General features: G+C 39.0%; 1 protein-coding gene across 1 annotated transcript in view; it reads right to left on the minus strand.

The window, feature by feature from the left end:
• The window catches only part of LOC120514322 (atrial natriuretic peptide receptor 2-like), an 81,034-nt gene that overhangs the window by 6,342 nt on the left and 50,914 nt on the right, over positions 1 to 23,778 (minus strand). Inside the window, exons 16-20 of the mRNA XM_039734646.1 lie at positions 18,155 to 18,274; positions 13,960 to 14,053; positions 8,375 to 8,462; positions 2,433 to 2,572; positions 1,187 to 1,339 (exon numbers count right to left, since the gene is read on the minus strand). Coding sequence (XP_039590580.1) covers positions 1,187 to 1,339; positions 2,433 to 2,572; positions 8,375 to 8,462; positions 13,960 to 14,053; positions 18,155 to 18,274 — 595 coding nt within the window. The remainder of the gene's footprint in view (positions 1 to 1,186; positions 1,340 to 2,432; positions 2,573 to 8,374; positions 8,463 to 13,959; positions 14,054 to 18,154; positions 18,275 to 23,778) is intronic.

Below are 23,778 nucleotides of genomic sequence, written 5' to 3' on the forward strand. Positions count from 1 at the left end.
AGAATGCAGTGATAGGATTCACTACTTGCTAACAGTCTGGCTTCTGCCGCTGCCCCATCCCACACTCGTTTCTGCAGGTATACGGCATCTTGGATGCACCTCAGTCACAGCAGCTCACTTCTCCTCCTCCTTGTAATCGAAGTGTGTAAGTAACATAATGCCAGCAAAAGTACAAAATAAAAGAAACCTCATTTATATAGGAATCTATGAAAGATGCCTCAGTGACACTTTATGCTGCAGTGACTAAATGTATACTCAGTATTTTTGTTACACTGAAACCAACCTCACGGCTGCATTATCTAAAGATTACAATGAGAAGTCAAGCAAAATGACACCTTTTATTGGCTAACTAAAAAGATTGCAATATGCAAGGTTTCGAGGCAACTGAAGCCCCTTCCTTAGGCAAGATGTAATGGCTAACACGATACAACACCCTACTACTAAAAATTATAATGAATCGATATTTCTCTGGCAATGTACTGTATTTTATTGGCAAAAGGCTACAATGATCCACTCTCTCTCATGTCCAGAAGCAGATGACAATTTAAGCTTCAAACGTTCATTTTTTTTTTTTAAACTTTCCATCAAGTACTTTTTGAAAAATTTTATGTTTAAGAAATTTGAACCACAACTAACCAGACCCTCTACATCCAACAACTAACAATACCACATGAATCTTTTCATCGCATGCGGTGGAATCTGTGGTTTATGAAAACAATTTCAACCCCAAGATATTGTAAGATGGAATTAAAACACTTAATTTTTGTACACGACTAACACATATGTAATTACTTTATCATGGTATTTTTGAATATGACTTTAAAATATGTAATAAGAAAATTGAGATAACAAGCTCTTTGATGAACTGAAAATTTAAAAATGTTCCAACCTTCAAACCCGCTAACCCCTGTGAACACACCTAAATGTTATGCCATGCACACGTTTTCTAACTTGTTCATAAATGCGGTAGTAGGACACAGCGCATTCTTCTTGATTATCCAACTTCACAAAGATTAAAAATCTTAATAGTTTAATGAATGTTATTACATTTTGATTTGCACAGTCTTTTGACTAATTAGAATTATTTCCAAACACATTTACTCTGTCTTTTCAAAGTACAAAAAAACAAACAAATAACCACCACATTGTTGTACTTTCTTAAAATGACAGAATAACCATGAAGTACCTGAATGAATTCCAGCACGTATCTTCAGCTGTGTGTTAGGCTTGTGGGGGATTTTGAAGGTTTCACAAACGTTGACCAAGCCCAGGGCCATGGAGGCGATTTCCCCTGCATGGTTAATTCCATTTACTTTTGGGACACCAGATACAACCATATCTGAGTAAAACATGAAACAATGATCACAAAAGAAATAGGAGATACTTCAACAGTAGTGATTCAGCTTAATATACATTTTTAATCCCTGAAGGGAAATTGGTTTTTCAAATGACCTTTGGAGGTCAGAGTGCAGGGTCACTTATACTCAGATTCGAATAAGAATGCATTTTGGTCATATTTTATTACATTTGTATGGTGTCACTTTATCCTGTTTAATTTAATGTTTAAAATTAGCATGATCAAATGTATCCTTTCAGAAATTTATTAAATCCTTTTTCTTTCTCGTTTATATCCAATATATTATATTTGTTTTTAATTCAAAGATGGTGGGAAACAGCCTATACAGAATCTTAGCTTTCTTTTCTTCTCCTTATTCGCTAGATCTTAAATGGCCCTGGGCAGGAAAACGCTGGATGAGATGCCAATCCACTGTACAGCACACTCATGCTCACATGTAGTTTTAAATAAGGAATGCTCGGAGTGACAAATCATTTATAAGTACGCAAAATACTTACATTAGGGATGCAATAAAAAAAACAAACCAGACTTAAAGATATCATCACAAAGATGACTCACAAATATAACTATAAAAACTCTATTAATTGGGCCTACAGTTCATAAAGCGAAAAGAAATGAATACGATTCTCACTAATCTTGTGCTTCATAAATTCCTTCCTTTATTTAAAATATTTTGTAACTGTGATGGACTGGGCCTCTATCGGGCTGTTGTGTTCTTGACTTGTGCTTGATGACTGCTGGGATTGGCCCTAGCCACACCATGACCCTGCCATGGATAAGCAGACTGGGGAAAAAAGAAAGATGGATGGATATCTTTAAATGACCGTGGTAAAAATTCACTAACAATTTTAATCTTTCGCTACTCCTTGACATTCCAGACTTTAAAAGAAAACCATTTAAAAACAAGCTGACATTACTCATGACAATGCTGTAATTAAAAGCAACTTTGGGCAGCTAAGCCTATAGGCCCACATGCAACTAGGGTGAAATGCCACTTTCCCTTAAAAAAGACAAAAAGGTAACAACTGCTGTAGCAGTTAAAAGAGGCCCTGGTGGAAACCAGTACAGTACTTACATGCATCTCCTATTGTTTCAACTTTGTAAACATCATAATTATCAATGATATCATCAAAAGTAGTGTAGAGTTTGTTTAGAAAATCAACCACTTCATGTGGAGTGCTAGCGCTGGAGAGCTGAGTAAAACCCACAATATCACTAAAGAAAAAAATAAATAGATACATAAATAAAATGAGTCTGCAATAGAAAACCGATTAATTAAAAAATCTGCATACATAAGCATATGCCATTAGCACATACCATTTTCATCATTTATTGGTTCCAGTTCTTTTACACTGAGTAAACATTATAAGTACACTACAAAAATATTTATCAGTAAATAGTGTGCCCTTGCATTACAAATGAAAACAAAGACTAAAGGGATTAAAGGATTCAAAGTGTATTGCTTTCCAGTTCTAATGAATCCCTGACGGATTTGGCTTCTCACGTAGGAGCCCACTAGCATGCTTCTGTACTTTACAAATATACTTAATTTTAACTATTCCATTTTTACAAGTATATAACCGGACTTCAATCAATGGAGCAAATCATCTAAAATGGACTTTGCCAAAATATTTAAAGATGCGTTCCCCATTCTCCAGGAGTGTGCTGTATTAACTGTTGGGTGGAGAGCTGTGGGCCTACAAAGAAATCAGGTCATATCTAAATTAAATCCTTCGATTAACAACAAGGCCCACCTCAACCTTAACATCCAGATTGCTGTATTTCATTCCACTTATACAGAAATGTACAAAATCTCCATTAATACTCTAGGCAAGCAAACATAGCTTCTAGATACCAGATACAAATAGAATCACGGTAAAAAAAAAGGTAAAAAAGTGCTTTAAATTTCCAAGTCACCAGAAAAATTATGGAATTAATTTTAACATTTTGACTGAGAGAATCGTCACATGCTTTGGTAATGCCACCACACGCGACAGAAAGACTTCCGACATCTACAATCAGAATTACCACCAGTTGCCGAGATATTCCTGGTGCTTCTATATGCAAGCTCGGAGAACATTACATGACTTTCTACACAGCTGCTCTCAATTGTGTGTTCTTGCAGACGGTACTAAAGCATTAAGGCACAGACTGGCGGGTTCAATAGTTGTCGTCACCCCAAAGCTAGAGACGTCCTGAATGGTTTGGGTACACCGATTGTCTTCTTTATCAAATAATAAAGATTTTGCACAACATATTGTTATAAATGTATTGTTTTGTTCTATTCGTTTTAGGGTAGTACACTGTATAAATTAAATTTTACCCTTTATTTATTTCCATGAATGCATTAATCTTATTATTCAGAATATTTAAGAAATACAAAAAATACAAATGACAAAAATGCTGACATTGCACATTTCATCTGTAATTCCCAAAATTTATATGCAAACAAATATTACTCAAACATCCATTATAGAGGATTTTTTTTCAATATTAAGTATCTATGAAAAGTGGATTTTTTTATGCAACACTTCTTACAACTATATTCTTTTGTAGGCTAATATTCCCATGCACTTAGGTAAACTCATTAACCTCTATAGAGATGAGTGGGTAAATTTAATAAATAAGGTCTTAGATTGGGGGCAACAAAATATGCTTTTAATATTTTTTGTCTCCATATGCACACAAACAATTTCAAATTTTAAATTATTTGACTAAAGTGTTCTGTAATATATTAATTAAATTGTGTTTATTTTTTTTTATTAATTAAAAGTGTTCTGTAATAATTCATTCAAGAAATTATGCAAGAAATATTTTAGGAAGATAATTTTTCAATCTTTTCTTAAGGCGAGTCTGCTATTATATTGGAATTTTAGCAGTCTTAAAAAAGTGCATGTTGTATACAAACACACACACACACACACACTTTAAGGAAAGATGTGACAAAATTCTACACAACTTTTTAGTCAGAATGTACCCACATGACCCAAGCAAAGAGAATGCCTAGCTCAACAAATATACCTGTGCATACAAACGATCACAACCAAGAACAAGAAAATAATGTGTAGGTGACCAGCTACGAGTTCGATAATAAAGAAAAGTGACATTAGAAAGGAGATGGGAGCTGAAAGTGAAATGGTAAATGTAAACGGTATAAAATGTAACTATTTAAAAATGAATGTAACACTTATACTTGAGCCTACACCACATTGTTTTTCCTGCAACATGGGGCCGTGGCCTTGTTTTTCTGTGTAATATAAAGCTATACTGAAAGGTAAGACCAATACTGTAGATGAGGTTAAGGACCAGTCTCAGTTCTCTGACATCATCCACTGACGTTTACAATAACGTAAATGGCAAAGATGGTTCCATTGGTGGAGTAGTACTAGGGTGTTGTACTGTGTTAGCCATTATGAGTGTAGTGAGAAGTCAAGCAAAATGACACCTTTTATTGGCTAACTAAAAAGATTACAATATGCAAGCTTTCGAGGCAACTCAGGCCCCTTCTTCAGGCAAGATGTAATCAACATTACCTTTTAATAAAAGGTGTAATTTTGCTTGACTTTTCACTACATTGGTGGAGTAGGAAATTTTAAATCATAAAGAAGATTAAAGCAGTCCCAGAAAAAAATATCAAAATAAAAACAAAAAAAAGTAAAAGCACTGAACACAAGTTATTCTGTTTCACTAATATTGATCATAATGTGACAGAAATATGGTGAGATGGGACACACCTCACCTACTCAGTACTTTTTGAACAACCACGACCCTGTTGCAATGGTACCTTCATGTCACCATCATGTGTATTACAACACATATAGTCAACTTCCTGCTGTTGTTTCAATGGTATCATTTTGGGAATACTGGTCAGACACAGTTAGTCTTGTGATGTATTAATCGCTGTTTGATCCAGATTGTGCTCCCAACTGTATTTCATTCATGCACTGGCTGCCAGGAGTCAATTTGGCCTCTGCCTTTAGCTCCTCTTTTTGCTTGTACTTTGCCCCGGTCCACTCTGTCTCTGTCTGTTGCTATGCAACAAGCATCATGCTTCATCATTTAATGGTAGGGGCTTTGAAAGTTACAGGGGGAACTTAACATGGAGGTCTTTGCGCTAGCCTGTTTATCCTTGAAAAAGCCTCTAGATAGGCAGTCCAAAGTTTTTGTAATTTTTGAATTTTTTTTAAATAATTTGTGCGATGACTATATATCTATATTAATTTCAAGAAAGGGAAGGAACAGGTATATGCACATTTATCCATATAGAATATAAGGAGGAGGCCCTAAATGGTAACTTTTCTTTTAACGTTTTTTTTAATACTTTTTGTTCAGTTTTATGTTGTGCAAGTTGTTGGTTTTGCCAATTTTTTGCTGTCTACATGCAGCATTTTTTTTTAAGTTTATAAGTCATATTGAGCATCTATATATATAATTCACTAAGGCAAGACAACCATGGAAAGCACGGCCGGAAGGGGCGTGGATTCACTAAGCCGCCGACAAATGAGACACCTATGGCGCACGCAGGAAGGAGCCACGCCCACCAACTCCAAGACCATTGGATACGACTACAACTCACAGAGCCACGCCCACCAACTCGGACGCGACGACACAGAAAAACCGGCATCATTTATATTCGTCTGTCGTAGAGGTCACATGCAGCTTCGACCCACGTTGACTGTTAATAGAGGCATGTTTCTCGTGGAGGTGAATCGCCATATGCGGCGTGTAAAACTTTGCGAGGGGTATCCCATGGGATCCTTAAAACGTTCCTTTACAACTGAGGTTAAAACACAATGAAGTGAGCAGTCTTTAAAAAATGAGTTTTCGGTTACAACGCACGACCACGTGCACTATAGCAAACTGTTTTACACGCTACATACAGCAATTCGCATCCGCAACAAACATGCGTCTTCTTAGATACTCCTGCACTTTGTACACACCCCCCTCCCACCGTGGTCGGGTGTCTCGGTGGATTATATATAGAAAGGCAGCCAAAACCGCACAGAGCAATGAAAAGTCTACATGAGTCACAGGTGCATCTGGACTGTAGAAAGACGACACATGATCAGGCAGTGTATACTGAACGAGAAATCAGCAGACTAGCATGACGGAGGGAGCGGAGTGGATGTCCTTCTCCTCTCCTCCCGTTCCACCCTGAGCGCCGCACGGACGATTGTGTGTTGGTTCGTTCCGTGCATTGGTTAAAACCCAATGAAGGAAGCAGTCTTTAAAAACCAATAAGCCCTGTGCCTCTGTTTCATTACCGTCTCACCTGCTTCACCAATGCAGGCCCTGCAACAGGCGATCCGGCGGTGTCATTCCCATGACCCGCCGGGCAGCCAACCGGGTAACCAAAGTCTTTGGGTTCAGGGGGGAGTATGGTTACAAAGCTGAAACTTAAAGGAATTGACGGAAGGGCACCACCAGGTGTGGAGCCTTTAGCTTCATTTGACTCAACACAGGAAACCTCACCCGGCCCGGATTGACAGATTGATAGCTCTTTCTCGATTCTGTGGGTGGTGGTGCATGGCAGTTTTTAGTTGGTGGAGCGATTTGGCTGGTTATTTCCGAAAACAAACGAGACTCCCGCCTGCTAAATAGTTACATGACCCAACAGCAGCCGGCGTCCAAATTCTTAGAGGGACAAGTGGCTTTCAGCCACGTGAGATTGAGCATTAACAGGTCTGTGATGCACTTGTATGTCCGGTACTGCACGCGCGCTACACTGAAAGGATCAACTTGTGTCTACCCGGTGCAGGTAAGCCGTTGAACCCCATTCGTGATGGAGACCGTGGCTTCCAATTGTTCCCCATGAACGAGAAATTCCCAGGACGTGCGGGTCATACGCTCGCACTGATTACGTCCCTGTCCTTTGTAAAGCCCCCCATGGTCGGGTGACTTGGTGGATTATATATAAAAAACAAAAGCAGCCGGGACCGCAAAGAACAATGAAAAATCAATGTGGAAACCGACTGAGGCGGTGTTTGGAAAATTAACAGTCAACGTGACTCACAGGTGCGTGTGGACTGTACACAGGCAGCGACTCAGGTAGGGAGTGGGGGCGGGAACATAAGCGGGCAGTGCGTACTGAACGAGCGCTGTTCAACCCCGTCCTTCTCTTTGGAAGGAGAAGGCGCACCTCCGGTTTTCAGTCACGGACAATTGTATGTTGCTTCGTAGCGTGCATTGTTGCAATGTTACTTTTCTTGGTGGTTTATTAAATTACGGATTTTTCAAATGTTTATTTTTTCCTCTGTGCTTAAAAATCATTTAAAAATCGGCCTGATTATGCGACGTATGCTACGCCGCGGGTTGGCTAGTAATTAATAAATGCTTTAACTTTATCTTCTGTCTAGTACTTTGTTATTTCTACTTCTTATTGCATAAAATATGGGAATAGTACAGAGCAAAACAAATCAAAATAACTGTAATGAGTGTTTAAAATCAGCATGAGTAAATGCTTATCGTACGTGAGGACACAGGAGTTGAGCCAATCAGTGAATGTGAAACTATCACAATTATGACATTATCAGGCTAACATAGCATCCACATACTGATCTGAGCCCAACTGTGCTGAGAAATTATAAGGACAGGGCCAGAAACCTTTGGAGAAAAAAACAGAAACAAATCTGAGCCTGAAACCACTGGGGTACAGTGGAAAAACAATAAAAGGAACATATTGCAGGTAGAAGAAAAACATCAATATTTCTTATAAAGTTTACTCTTAATGAAATGTGACTAACATTAATTTATAATCAGTGCAGAACTGGAAGCGTCACAATACCCAGAAGACTTTATCTGGCATTTTATCTTGTTGTACAATAAAAAAAACAACATAAGTTTCACAAAAATGCAACTAGGAGGCATTAGTGTACAACACAGTACTAGTAACAATGCAGCCACTATTTTTGCAGAACAGAGATGATCTACCTAAAGCAATAGAAACACAGCTAGCACATGCCACTGCACAAGAATTAAAATGAGGTCCACCATTTGCACAGCACAAGAGTGACCTGCCTGAAGTACACGGTAGCACTGGAGTAGCTCTGAGCTTCTAATGTACGTCCTTGTCGAAGTTCATCAGCTACGGGCTTGGGTAGCATACCTAAGTGACAGCAACAGTGTTTTTTCTTTTTTAATAAAAACAAAATGTAGACAATAACACACATATAAAGCTGAAAACTGAATTTTCAAAGGAAAAAGGCACTTTGATAAATCTTTTCTTTTTTTTTTAAATTAACGAAGAGGGCTACTTTAAAGAAGGTATGTATAAAATGTACCTGACAATTGTACAGTGACAGAGAGATTAGCAAGGTCTAAATCATGTGTACCTGAGTCATGGTCAGACAACAACACTTCTGAACATTTATTGCTTCACTTCTCATATCACGTGGAGTGAGTATGTGGCACAGCTGGCATGGTCGCCTCACTTAGTAAGTGTTGTAATGGTGGTCATTTTTATTCAATAAAAACAGGCCTTAGAGTATTGTTAAGATCACCAACTTCTTTGATCCTGTTAGACATGTCATAATATTATTTTGACTTTCTTTTACATAGCAATTTGTTTTTCTTCATCATTTGTTTACCTGTGCATATTAATTTTTTTTTTTAAATATTGTGTGCCACGTATCGTTTTTTAAACTGCACTTTTGACAATGCTACTACCACTACTACTACCACCACCATTTTTTCACTTCTGCTTTTTTTCTGTTCAAGATGATTTCCTTTTTCCACTGTATAGCTCTGCTGTGTTTTTATTTGCCATTTAGAAGCTAATTAATATTAGGCATAAATATACAGTATGTCTGTCCATACAGGGGCAGATGAGCTAAGCAAACACTACCGATTCATCTATGAGGCCTAAAATATTAGCTCTTTTCTCAGTTGGAAATAAAGCCTGTCAGGACCTTTTGCTTCTCAAGTTATTTTGTCTCTCTATTACTCCTATTATACAATACCATTCGGGATGAGATGGGGTGTTGTCATTAACGGTATTATTTCTTCACTCCACCACTCTGAGAAGATGTCCAATGAGGGCGACTGACTCTGCCCTCATTGCCCAGAGAAGAAGCACCTCTGGTAGTTGGGACTGTATAGAGCCAGACATCCCAAGAAAGGTTATGACACACCTGTTTATTTTATTTTATTTTTATGCCTTGCATCCTATTCTTTTGAAGTCCTGGTATCCCTTGGAACTTCACACATGTATAAATTATTGATTTTAGATAGATAGATAGATAGATAGATAGATAGATAGATAGATAGATAGATAGATAGATAGATAGATAGATAGATAGATAGATAGATAGATAGATAGATAGCTTATAACATACAATGGATGTATGAAAATAGCTTGTCCACCATTGCTTGTCACTTTTGCTGTATATCAACATTTTAGAGTGTGTGCTTTTGCCAACTGTTTCTTTTTTTCTTTCAAATACTGTTTCGGTCATAGATGGGATATGCCACCTCCTTGGCTGCGGTCTTCCTTTATAATAATCCAGATGTTGTACAATTGCTGCTGCACTACAAATCAGACAATGAAGAACTCTGATGGCCTGCCCAGGATGACAGAGTCATTGGTTCGAATCTCACAGCAAGATGTATGGATGCATGATTAATACACTCTGGGCATTGTGAGTAAAGGGGATTTGGTATAAAATGATTACCTAAGGTGATGATGTAGGGAGATAATGAAAGCATAAAAGAAGCATAAAAGAAAAGTTTTAAACACATAAGGAGATCAGTCACATGGTAGAAAATGTTAGCCTTATGGCTGAACACTGAATGCAATTCTGGGATTTCTATAAAAGAACAGAATTTAACTCAAAAGTGCCCTTGCCAGGTGGGTGTGAATAAAGGAGACAATATGCTGTTGATTGGTAGAGTTTTTGGTCTCTGAAGCTCTCCTCAAAGCCATCACCGAATGTTGTGCTTTGCTTAAAGTAATCAGCTTCAAGGCACTAGCATGTTCAGCAGGACAAACAGGAGTCTTCAAAGATCATTTGTTGTAATGAGATGCAGAGATTCTATTAAAGTCTTCTCTTTCAGGAGTGAGCAGTCCTCATGTTCTTAAGGTCGGTGATGACCAACTTTGTGGAGTCCTCTGTCACCTGTTCAGCTTGTCGCTAAGGCTTCAGATAGGGCCACTACTGTGGCAAACATCCATCATTGTTCCTGTTTCAAAGATGAAAGGCACCTCTTCACCTAATAACCACAGACCAGTGGAAATTTCTTCATGAAAACCTTTGAGAGACTGGTCCTGTACTATATGAGTCCTCTTGTGGCAGACCACCTGGACCCACTGTAGTTTGCCTATTGGACAAAGACTGGGGTGGAGGATGCAATTATCTCTCTGCTCCACAAGGCTGCTTCTTGCCTGGATAAAGCTGGCAATGCTGTGAGGATTATGTTTATTGATTTCTCCAGTGCATTCAATACCATCCAGCCATGCCTGTTAAGGGGTAAACTCAGAGATACAGTATGCAGGTGGATGAGCCTATGGTGTTCTGGATAATAGACTCTCTGTCAGGCAGACCACAGTTTGTGACTGTTTCTGACGTGATGTGAACAACACTGGAGCACCAAAAGGAACAGTCCTGTCTCCTCTTCTCTTCACTTTGTACACCTCAGACTATAAATATAATACCCGGTTATGTAATTGCAAAAATTCAAAGATGATTCTGCACTTGTGGAGTGTATTAACAAAGGGAATGAGACGAAGTATAGGAGTCAGTGGAGAACTTTGTTTCCTGGTGCAAAGAGAATTGTCTGCATATTAACATCAGCAAAACCAAGGAACTGGTTATAGACGTTGGCTACACTAAAGAATCTCTATGTCCGGTCACTATTCAGTGAATGGATATAGAGGTGGTCCACTCCTATAAGTACTTAGGTGTCCACATTAATGACAGGTTGGACTTGTCTCTGAACACAGAACAATATAAGAAAGGGCAGACTGCATTGCTTTAATGTAGGAAGTGACATCCTTCACATCTTCTATTAATCTGTAATGGCAGTGCGATTGTCTGTGCTGTGGTGTGCTGGGCTGGTAACATCACTTCAAGAGAGGCTGACCGAATCAACAAGCTAATTCACAGGGCAGGCTCAGTTATAGGACACACTCTGGACCCCCTGGAAGTCGTATCAAAGGAGAGAATTAAAACAAAACTAAATGCCATTATAAACAATGCTGCCTATCCTCTCTCTGGCACACTAAAACGGAGTACTTTCAGACAACAAATTATTCAGCAGAAGTGTGTCAAGAAACACTACTGCAGCTCCTTTATACCAATGGTAATATGCCTGTACAACGCCTCATTGTGATGGTGACACCCAAGTCAGAACTTTTCTTTCTTTTTAATTTTCTTGCTTTACAGTCATTTTGGTGTGTGTTCGGACTAGTGTGTGTGTGTGCCTATTTATTTATTTATCTACCTATTAATTATTTAAAGAGTCTCTGTGAAAAGCCAGATTTCCCTCTGGGGATAAATTAAGTTCTGTCTACCTATCTATGCTCTTGCTATGCCCAACACACTTCGGCACCACACTAACACACTGCACATCACATATTTTGCTTCAAATTGGCAGCGCCCACTGAAATACACCAAAAATTATTAAAGATCACAACAAGTAATAAAAATTTAAATCATACCAGAATAAAAAGGGAAATATCAAAAATCAAATATTAGCATATTCTTGACTTCACAATAATAATGAAAAAAATAATAATAAAAGTAAATAAAAAATGAATAACAGAGTGAAAGAAAAGCACACACAATATATTAATCAACCTCACATTCCAGACAGACATAGGCCACTTATAGTACTCCTTTTGTCAGTAAAATATAAGACATTGGCATATTCCTCAAGTCTGCCATGTACAGATTTAACATCCTTGTTTTAAAGCCTTTGTCACCTACACCAAGTGTTTCCATTTTTGTGTCCATCAGGTCGAACCTGAGACTTTAGCCACAGAACGAGCTCATGTCAAGTAAATAATGATAATCAGAATCATGAATGGCGTACACAATATTGTCATTTCTTATGAACTTCTTGTCTTTTGGGTGCTTTCCCTTTGTGGCACAGCTGTGAAGATGCCATCTTTCTCCAATACCCACTTCAGAACTAATTTCAGGGTTTCATCCTGGAACAAGACAGAATACATGTGTGTAAATGAGAGGGAGGTCAGTGGAATGGTGAGGATGCAGGGAGTAGAGTTGGCGAAAGTGGATGAGTTTAAATATTTGGGATCAACAGTACAGAGTAATGGGGATTGTGGAAGAGCGGTGAAAAAGAGAGTGCAGGCATAGTGGAATTGGTGGAGAAGAGTGTCGGGAGTAATTTGTGACAGACGGGTTATTAGCAAGAGTGAAAGGGAAGGTCTACAGGACGTTAGTGAGACCTGCTATGTTATATGGGTTGGAGACGGTGGCACTGACCAGAAAGCAGGAGACAGAGCTGGAGGTGGCAGAGTTAATGATGTTAAGATTTGCATTGGGTGTGATGAGGATGGATTGGATTAGAAATGAGTACATTAGAGGGTCAGCTCAAGTTGGACGGTTGGGAGTCAGAGAGGCGAGATTGCGTTGGTTTGGACATGTGCAGAGGAGAGATGCTGGGTATATTGGGAAGGATGTTAAAGATAAAGCTGCCAGGTAAGAGAAAATGAGGAAAGCCTAAGAGAAGGTTTATGGATGTGGTGAGAGAGGACAAGCAGGTGAAGCAAGATGAAGAGGACAGAAAGATATGGAAGAAGATGATCCGCTGTGGCAACCCCTAACAGAAGCAGCTGCAAGAAGAAGAAGAAGATCCTCTTAAAATATCAAGGTCTGCCATTTTATGTACTTTACATTTTGGGTCAGCCATTTTCTGATTTAGTGTCCATTCAATGGCACTACTAATTTAAAAGAGTGGTGAGAATAAAAAACCTGCAGCTACTGCTTCCTTCCAGGACCACAGTTTTAGACTGCTGCTTTATGTGATGGGAAAATGAACAAAAAAAAATTGAATTTTTATTGTGTATAATAATGTGTTTTTTCATTTAACTAGTTGTGTAATGTATGTGTAGTTAAGTCATACACATCCTCAGTACTGGAAAGTATGCCAAATGTTTCAATGTAACAAACACATCTAGGTTTCTGTAACATGAATCCGAAAGTATTGTTTTGGCCACAGCTCTTCTTAAATTGTCACAAGATCAGTAACGTCAAATAGTGACATACTTGTTTTCATAACTATTTCCTATGTCCACCTAATGATGGACATAATTAAAATCATATACAGTAATAAGTAATTGCCATCAAAAACTCAAGTATGCAAGCCCTTTATGCCATACGTGAAAGTAACCTGTAATTAAAAATATAAACCGATTATAGTGTTGTTAACCCATGTGTGTTCAATAAGTAGATTAACCTATTTTCAGCTCAAAAAGCTGTTTTAATAAGCATATAACATCTGATGAGCACTCTAATGCCAATTCACCAGGGTTATAATTACTCATTAAAACAGACTATCTTCAAAAAGACAACAGAATTGAGCGGCTATACATAGACAAATAACACCAGAATAAAAAACAAGGCAAGTTGTTTGAAAAATCTTACTGTAGAGCAAACGGTCCGTCTTCTGCTTTTCTTGTAGAAGATCCTGAGTCCTCTCCGCTACAATGGCTTCTAGGTGCTTGCTATACTTTTCCATCTGCCATTAGAATTACAAATTGCTTTTTAAATATACAGTTTTTGAATACTGTTAAAGTTCATGTGCAGATAACAATGTTATCTCGTGAAGTGAGTTTCACTAGCACCTATACAATTTTACAATACACAAAATGTGGACTGATTCATTTTCATTTGCTTCGTTAAAAAATGTAAAGATTCATTTGGCATTTTTAGTTGGAGGTGCGAAGATATTCTACTATTTCCCTAGCATCTTCGTACTGAAAGGAGTACAGAGTCTCTATGCTATCACACCACCAAAGTGAAAAGTGCTGAAGAATGTCATACAAGACCGTTCTGGGAGTGGGAGACAGAGCAGAAGTGAGAAAACTCTGTCAGATGGGGGTACATGCTGAATGTCTAACTAAACAGAAGGTGACACCAGGGAGGACAGGCATCTCTGTGCTCTGCAGGCTTTCTTGAGGAACATGTCATACATTCACCGTCACCTGTCTGTTGTTCTTATTGGTCACCCAGCATATTTACAGGGTTTACTACTCTTGCATTTCAAACCTCTAACACTGACAACAGGTTTCTTTTAGGAAATGGGAAGACACATCATGGCAGTGAGCCAGCTACACATTAAGGAGGTCGGGAACCGCACCACCCAAACCCACCCCCAGATTACTTAAACTGTTATTAACCTTTTGTCTTGAGCACAAGAAGTCTTTTTCAGATAGACACTCTCAACAAACATCTCTACCATCCTCCATAAAAGTTAATTTTTAGGTGTAATTTATTTCTGACAAAGACCTGGTTCTTTGTACTGAATACCGTGTACATCTGGTCACAATATGTCCATTATGTATGGCTCCTCAACGCTATTTCTGCCCATATCAGTAGTAGTCATCTTCTTGGTTCTAGCTGACACTTCTAAAAAAAAAAAAACTTGGGCAGTTCCAAAGTTAAAGCTCTAAAGCAAATCCTGTGTTTCTGTCCATGAAGAACAAGCAGGATTACTGCAGCCTGGGCATCTCTGCTACAGGGCAGGATGGGGTTCTGGGTAGCCACCTCAATTACCTACAATGCCAACCTGGAAACAGTTGGGACAGATGCTAGGGAAAATATAAACATAAAAACAGAAAGCAGTAATTGGAAAATGATGATAAAAGATCTTTGACCTGAAAAAAATACTGTAACTTCCCATTGTTAGACGTTACAACTAATTAATTGTTTTCTTTCAAAATTAAATGCTTACTTTGATTGTGTTTATTGCAGCATTCTCATAAATTTTTTGACAATAAAGTATTTGCCACTTTGTAACACTGGCTTTCCTTCTTAAACTAAATAAAAGTTTAGATACTAAATACACCAAAATATTGAGTGTTCTAAGTGTAGTTTTGTCTCATTCTTCTTGCAAACAAGTCTTAAAGTGTGCAACAGTGTGGAAACTTCATGGTTACATTTTACATTTCAAAATGTGCCACACATTCTAAACTGTGGTAAAGTCAGGACTGCAGGCAGGCCAGTCCAACACCCTCACCCTCTTCCTATGCAGCCATGACTTTGTGATGTGCGCAGAATGGGGCTTTGCATTGTCTTGCTGATAATATGCATCCAAGTAAGAGATAACATCCTGAAGGCAGCATATGTTACTCCAAAATCTGTAGGTAGTTTTCATCATTAATGGTTGCTTCACATTCATGCAAGTCACTCTTGCCCAGGGCACTGACACAACCCCAAACTATCACAGATGCTGGTGTCCAGACTTAAGCCGGTAACGGTCTGGATGGTCCTTTACTTCTTGGTCTGGAGAACGCGATGTGCATTTGTTCTGAAAATTACCTGACTTATTGATTCATCAAGACCACAGTACAGTGTTCCACTGTGTGATGGTCCATCCCAGATACAGAAGATAATGGGGTGTCTGAACACTGGTAACATATGGCTTCCTTTTGGCACAGTACAATTGTAACTGGTATTTATGGTTGTAGCTACGTATTGTGTTGCTTGATAAAAGGATTGACAAAGTTCACCCGAGTGTCTATATAAGTTAGTGATAAATTCATCCATCCATCCATTATCCAACCCGCTATATCCTAACTACTGGGTCATGGGGGGTTAGTGATAAATGGCAGTTCTTAATGTAGTGTTTTCAGAGGGATTGGAGATCAATGGCAGTCAGCTTAGTCCTACACCCTTGCCCTTCACACACTGGAAGTTCTCCAGACTCTTTGAATCTTGTAATTATATTTTGCACTATTGAGGGTGAAATTCCCAGATCCTTTGCAATCTGTCTTTCAGAAACATTGTTTTAAAACATTTGAATGATTTTCTCATGCTTTTGTGTGAAGATTAGCAATTCATGGCCCATCTTTGTTCTTAAAGGACTAGGCCTTTTCTTTATGCAGCTTTTATAGCAAACCATGGTCACATCATTATGTTGAACATCATCTGTTTCAACTCACATCATTACTTTCTCTTTTTATCCCCAAGTGATATGCAGTGTCATGGCAAACAAATATTGAAAATGGAGAAATTCAAAACAGTAAAAAAAAAAAATGTATAAAAAGAAGTTCAAAACATTATAATCTTTTTTTTTAATTCTTGACAAACATGTAATTTGAAAGGTGTATTATGTTGATAATCTACTATGTAATAAAATACTAATGTCTGTGTGTCCAGTCACTCAGAGCCAGACAGACACTTTATTAATCTCAAGGGGAAATTCACAATCTGATTGGTCAGTTTGGCTTTGGTGCTGTGAAGAAAGCAGAAGTGCGAATGTAAGACGCACAAGGAGTAAAGGCACACACTGAGAGAGTCGCCTGCAAAAAACGGAAAGTGTAAAAAATAGACAAGAGAGGAGAAAGGCCACTTGAAAATAATGACAAAGTCTGAGAAGAAGGCTTTATGAGAACGCACTTGAGAAAGGGAGCACTGGTGAAGAGATATTCTGACACACGTGAATACTGAGGGAAGACAGTAAGTGCACATAGGGTAAGAGATAGCAAATATTTTTCGATTATCTTATTACCTGTCTCTGACAGGTACCATGGCCAGTGAATAACAATAAGCAAAGGTTTCATCTCGAAACCTGAATTACTAACTAGTTATCAGGTAAGCTGCAACAAGAAATCTGCAACCACTGTGGACAACAAAGACTGTGCCTTCCCATTGCACAGTAAAAAAAAAGTTGGAGAAATAAAGACAAACTGTGAATTTTGAAATTCTACCACTAAATAGCTATATAGACATTATTTAAAATATAATTTGGATAAACTTATTTCCATTCATTGAAAAGGTGTGCATTTTATGTTGAGCCTGAAATATGGCATATTAGACTTTTCATCAGAGAGTTTTTCTTATTTAACTTTTCTCAAATATAAGCAGAAACATTTTGATCATATACTGTATTATACTCCCACGAAGTTTGAAGGCTGTGTAAAAATGTAACACTATTGCTCAATATACTGTATATAGGCACTATAGACTAAATGCCAATTTGTTAACATAGACGCACTACGTGGAGTTTGTCTGTCCTCCCTTTGCCTCTGATGATTGTCCTTCTTGCACTACAGATTTCACCCACATCTCACAGTCATGCTGTGATGGCCCAGTGTAAGTGTAAGTGTCAAAGCAGTGTAGCATGTTTATGAATTAAATTATGGTCCTTTGCAATGCAAGTGAAATGCAAAGTTAAATTAATTTGGCTAATGTACTGTATGGCTTACTGACCTCTAAAATTATTGCAGCCAGTTTATATCTGGTAAACTGATCTATGTTTTCTTTTAATAAAAATATTATTATTATTGCTTATCATGGAGTGATGACATATCACATTTTGCTTGGACATGAAAGTAAAAATTTCCCTGTGCTCTCTACACATGACAGCATGTCTGCCATTATTACTGCTATGACTACTCATGAGTGATGTGCTCACAAAGAAAACCAACCTGAGTGGCTTTGGAGACACCGGCAGTGAATTCTGTTGCACAGATATTAATCACATCACCTCCCTAGAACTAATGTGGCCCCCACACTCTCTCGACAGCATTGTGGGTCATATTTAGTGATGTTCAATTCTATATTTTGGTCAGACACAAATTGGCAATAACCTATGGGATTGAAATATTAAGCTTACCAGGTTCATCATCATGTCCACAGGGCTCACTTTATGAGGATTCATCTTCTCTAGCATCTTCTTGATTTGTTCAAATGTTGGCCTCATTGGAGCCGAATGATTCCAGCATTTTTTGACAAGCTGAAGATGAAAAGGATTGACTGTTTAAAACAAATATCAAATTAAAAATGGTATTTCAGGATTTCTATTCAAATCAATAAGACATTAAAATGGTGCTTCTGGAAGCTGATGTCCATCTGTTAGGTTTGAGTTGCTGGATTCTATCTTATATCATAATGTATTCATTAAGAGATTACTTACAATATACAGATAGCCCTGTTTCAGAAATAAACCCCTTCAATAATGACAACACTTCTTAAAATCTTACAGGCAAACATAATATAGGGTGGTCCAGATCTAATTATGAAATTTTCATTACGCTATAACTTAATAAGTTTATTACATAGAAAATCACCTGAAAAATCCTGGACCATCGAGAAGTGTGCGAACTGACAACATGAAGAATTGTCTTCACGCCGAACTGGAATCATCCCCGCATAAATCAAAGTCATCCAGACGATATGGATCTGCATAATTACAAACCGGATTCCAAAAAAGTTGGGACACTAAACAAATTGTGAATAAAAACTAAATGCAATGATGTGGAGATGGCAAATGTCAATATTTTATTTGTAATAGAACGTAGATGACAGATCAAACGTTTAATCCGAGTAAATGTATCATTTTAAAGGAAAAATATGTTGATTCAAAATTTCACGGTGTCAACAAATCCCAAAAAAGTTGGGACAAGTAGCAATAAGAGGCTGGAAAAAGTAAATTTGAGCATAACGAAGAGCTGGAAGACCAATAAACACTAATTAGGTCAATTGGCAACATGATTGGGTATAAAAAGAGCTTCTCAGAGTGGCAGTGTCTCTCAGAAGCCAAGATGGTTAGAGGATCACCAATTCCCACAATGTTGCGCAGAAGGATAGTGGAGCAATATCAGAAAGGTGTTACCCAGCGAAAAATTGCAAAGACTTTGCATCTATCATCATCAACTGTGCATAACATCATCCGAAGATTCAGAGAATCTGGAACAATCCCTGTGCGTAAGGGTCAAAGCCGTAAAACCATACTGGATGCCCGTGATCTCCGGGCCCTTAAACGACACTGCACCACAAACAAGAATGCTACTGTAAAGGAAATCACAGAATGGGCTCAGGAATACTTCCAGAAACCATTGTCAGTGAACACAATCCACCGTGCCATCCGCCGTTGCCAGCTGAAACTCTACAGTGCAAAGAAGAAGCCATTTCTAAGCAAGATCCACAAGCTCAGGCGTTGTCACTGGGCCAGGGATCATTTAAAATGGAGTGTGGCAAAATGGAAGACTGTTCTGTGGTCAGACGAGTCACGATTCAAAGTTCTTTTGGAAATCTGGGACGCCATGTCATCCGGACCAAAGAGGACAAGGACAACCCAAGTTGTTATCAACGCTCAGTTCAGAAGCCCGCATCTCTGATGGTATGGGGTTGCATGAGTGCGTGTGGCATGGGCAGCTTGCATGTCTGGAAAGGCACCATCAATGCAGAAAAATATATTCAGGTTCTAGAACAACATATGCTCCCATCCAGACGTCATTTCTTTCAGACCACATTCTGCATCAATCACAACATCATGGCTGCGTAGGAGCAGGATCCGGGTACTGAAATGGCCAGTCTGCAGTCCACATCTTTCACCTATAGAGAACATTTGGCGCATCATAAAGAGGAAGGTGCGACAAAGAAGGCCCAAGACGATTGAACAGTTAGAGGCCTGTATTAGACAAGAATGGGAGAGCATTCCTATTTCTAAACTTGAGAAACTGGTCTCCTCGGTCCCCAGACGTCTGTTGAGTGTTGTAACAAAAAGGGGAGATGCCACACAGTGGTGAAAATGGCCTTGTCCCAACTTTTTTGGGATTTGTTGACACCATGAAATTCTGAATCAACATATTCTTCCCTTAAAATGATACATTTTCTCAGTTTAAACTTTTGTTCCGTGATTTATGTTCTATTCTGAATAAAATATTAGAAGTTGGCACCTCCACATCATTGCATTCAGGTTTTTATTCACAATTTGTATAGTGTCCCAACTTTTTTGGAATCTGGTTTGTAGATCTGGACCACCCTGTATATCACATTTGAAATTAGAAGAAATGGACATGTCTCTCTATTTATGCCTGATATTTTAAGACTACTTTCTAGTCACCATGACCTTCATCAACAAATTGAGCTCGTACTTCTCCTGTATTTTGTCCTCAAATAGAATTTTGCAGATCACCTGCAAATAACTGCCAAATGACTGAAGAGAATGGGTAGACTCCACACCGACATGATTCACAGCCAGAATCTCGATCAGTTAGGTAACAACAGTAACAACTGTGTGGTTAAATCGGAAAGTCAAATATGGTTTCGCACAGGTTTATATCACTAATGTTCACATTTTCATTTATTGTTGACGTACAATTACTATTCCATTACAGATGAAATAAATTAAAAATGCGCCTTAAAAAAAGGACAGTTGTCCTTGTTTGTGTGTCTGTGTAGCTGTTTGTCCATCCAGTTGCTATGTCTCTGTTATATAACATTTGGTATGAGATTTGTAAACACAATGCTAATGCGTGTGATGCACCATCTGTTGGAACGAAAAATGCATGACGTTTTATTAGCACGTGCATAACAAAATACATTCCAAAAGATGGTGCACGGCAAACATTAACACTGAAGTCTATGTTGATTGCTTAGATTTTAACCCACCTTAGATGCGTAGCACAACTAGTGCTCTATAAAGTGTTAATAAACCCACTCAGTCAATAACTTTATACACGAGAAGAAACAGATGTCTAGAAAGTAGTAAAGGTAACTGTGATAAAGAGCTATAGTGCAGTAGGTCTATAAGAAGTAGGACTGGGAGGCTTTACTGTCAGTTTTTAAATGTTTACTATTTTGTTGGTCCAGTGCTACAATTGCAAGAAAATGTAAAACGACAATTTATCAGTTCTCTGAGTTCATCTTTTTAAGGATCTTCCAAAATGTAGTTATTGGTATTTGTTGCACAAGTAGGTATAAGATGTCTCCTTTGAGCACTGATTTGAAAGGTACACTGAAGAAGGATTTGGGCATAACACAGCCGCTTACCCATGCTCCTCTTCCATCCTCAGAGCCAAAAACAAAGACCTGGATAAAGACCAATGACTCTGTCTCCAATCACACATCTTCCCGGCCTCTGGCTTATACTGTATATTCATCAAAACACAAAGCAGCCATCATTCTGTCTAACAAACACACAGGACTAGCACTGTCGTCCTGCCAATTCCGATAAAAAAAGCCCATAACAATGGCAAATGAATAGGGTTGCATTTGTTACCCAACGCCTCTTATGTTGTTCTGTGCATTTATTTCATGTACAGTCTTTAGGGTACAAATGTCTTTTAGAGTACACTAGAGACCTGAATTGCATACAATCTTGCATTAATTTCCTGATACGTTAACATTGTAAGATAAAACACAGTCCCAGAGTCTATTGTGCCCCACAAAATACAATGTATTACTGAGAGGTTTAACAGATACTGGGGTTGAGTGGTGGTCCCAGTACTGTAGTGACTCGACCTGTAAGGGAACAGGCAGGTGAGGTGCTGCAGTTAGGTCAGAGCCATATATGCCATATTGGATTGAGAGGGCATCAATTGTCTGTCAAGGTCAAGAGCATGAGCACATCAGGTTCCGTTCTTAAAGAAACTATAAACCATCCTTTTGAGTGCCGTTAAATAGCTGCTTGTGTCTGTGTGTCAGTCTTTCTGCCGCCAGTTGTTTCACTGGTGGTAGAAGTGGGATGAAGAATTGACTAATTCCCCCAAGGTGGAAGGCTGCTTACCACTCAGTCACAATCATGCTATGACAGGACAGACCAGATCGCTTAACACACCTTGAATGTTCTGGTGGAATATGTCCGTGTTACCTTTGCAGATGAAGGTTCAGAGAGGAGGGCAGTGTAATGCCTGGGGCCTGACCTGAGAGGGATAGGGTCCTTAGGTAACCTAGACCTGTCCGAGGGAGCAGGAATGCCTGGAGATGGTGGCTATAAAGCAGTCCCATGAGCAGCATGTAGTAGGGGCACTTTGGGCATGTCTTCCAGCTGCTAACGCCCATCAGTCGAGATGCATCACTACTGACAACCCACAGATTCGGACCCTGGGCGTGGGTCACCACACAGGGCTGGGGGAATGCAAGATAATGGGGGCACAAGCCTATCCTGAGAGCATCAGGCTTGAGGAAGGAAACAATTACTGACAGGCCTCCAGAATTTCATACTGCAAGTTACGCTCACTTTGCCATCTACAACTGAATGACTGACAGGAATCAATCACCTTAATCTCTACATATTTGGATGTTGGGGGAGACTGGACTACCTGGAGAAAACTCACATGGACAATGTCCAACATTAAAGTCTAAGACCGCAGGCGCTTTGAGATACCAGTGGTTCCCATTGAAACACCACATTGTCATACATAAGTTTATTGAAAGAGGTCAACCCAGAGAAGGCCGTGACAACATTTCTAAAGCAATAAAAAAACCTCAACATGCAGTAAAGTCAATTACTGTACAACTAAATGCAGCAAATACAACATGATTATGTATATATACAGTACACTGCTCAAAAAATTAAAATAAAAAATGAGCACTACCAGAGGCCTGACATCCTCTACCCATCACTGTGCAGCTCAATTGGTATTTCTCAGAGAATACCACAATTGACAGCTCTGCCATTGGTGACCCGTACTGTTCACAGATGAGATCAGGTTCACACTGATCACATGTAACAGACGAGAAAGAGTCAGGAGCCACAGTGGTGAACATTATGCAGCCGGCAATATCATCCAGCATGACCAGTTTGGTGGTGGGTCAGTGATGATCTGGGAAGGCATATCCTTGGAGGTTGGCACAGACCTCCAACTGCTAAGCAATGGTACCCTGACTGCTGTTAAGTACTGGGATGTTATCCTCAGAGCCATCGTCAGATCTTATACTGGTGCAGTGGGCCCTGGGTTCCTCCTGGTGCAGGACAATGCCCAGCCTCTTGGGTCCGGAGTGTATAGGCAGTTCCTGGATGACAAAGGCATTGAGTGGCCCTGACCTGAACCCAATTGAGAACGTTATTTCAGAGCATCCAAAACCACCAAGTAATGCCACAGACTATCCAGAAGTTCACTGATGCCCTGATCCAGGTCTGGGAGGAGATCCTCCATAACATCATCTGCTGTCTCATCAGGAGCATGCCTAGACATTGTCGGGAGTGAATACAGACGTGTGGTTGCCATATTGTACATACTACTGAGTCACATTATGAGTCACAGTCATGAAATTCACATAAGTTGGACCAGCCTGTTATTTCAATTTTTGACTTTGATTTTCGGTGTGATGTTGATACCTGCCCTCAGTGGGTTGGTGATTTTGGTTTCCATTGACCGTTGTTACATCATTTTGTTCACAATGAATTACACAGTATTACTCAGTAAAGATTTTCCACTTGAATATTTCATTCATTGAGATCCGTTGTTTGATTTAAGTGTTCCCTTCAATTTGTTTGAGTAGTTTATATAG

This window comes from Polypterus senegalus, chromosome 14 (genome assembly GCF_016835505.1).
Source record: "Polypterus senegalus isolate Bchr_013 chromosome 14, ASM1683550v1, whole genome shotgun sequence".
NCBI classification, from domain to species: domain Eukaryota; kingdom Metazoa; phylum Chordata; class Cladistia; order Polypteriformes; family Polypteridae; genus Polypterus; species Polypterus senegalus.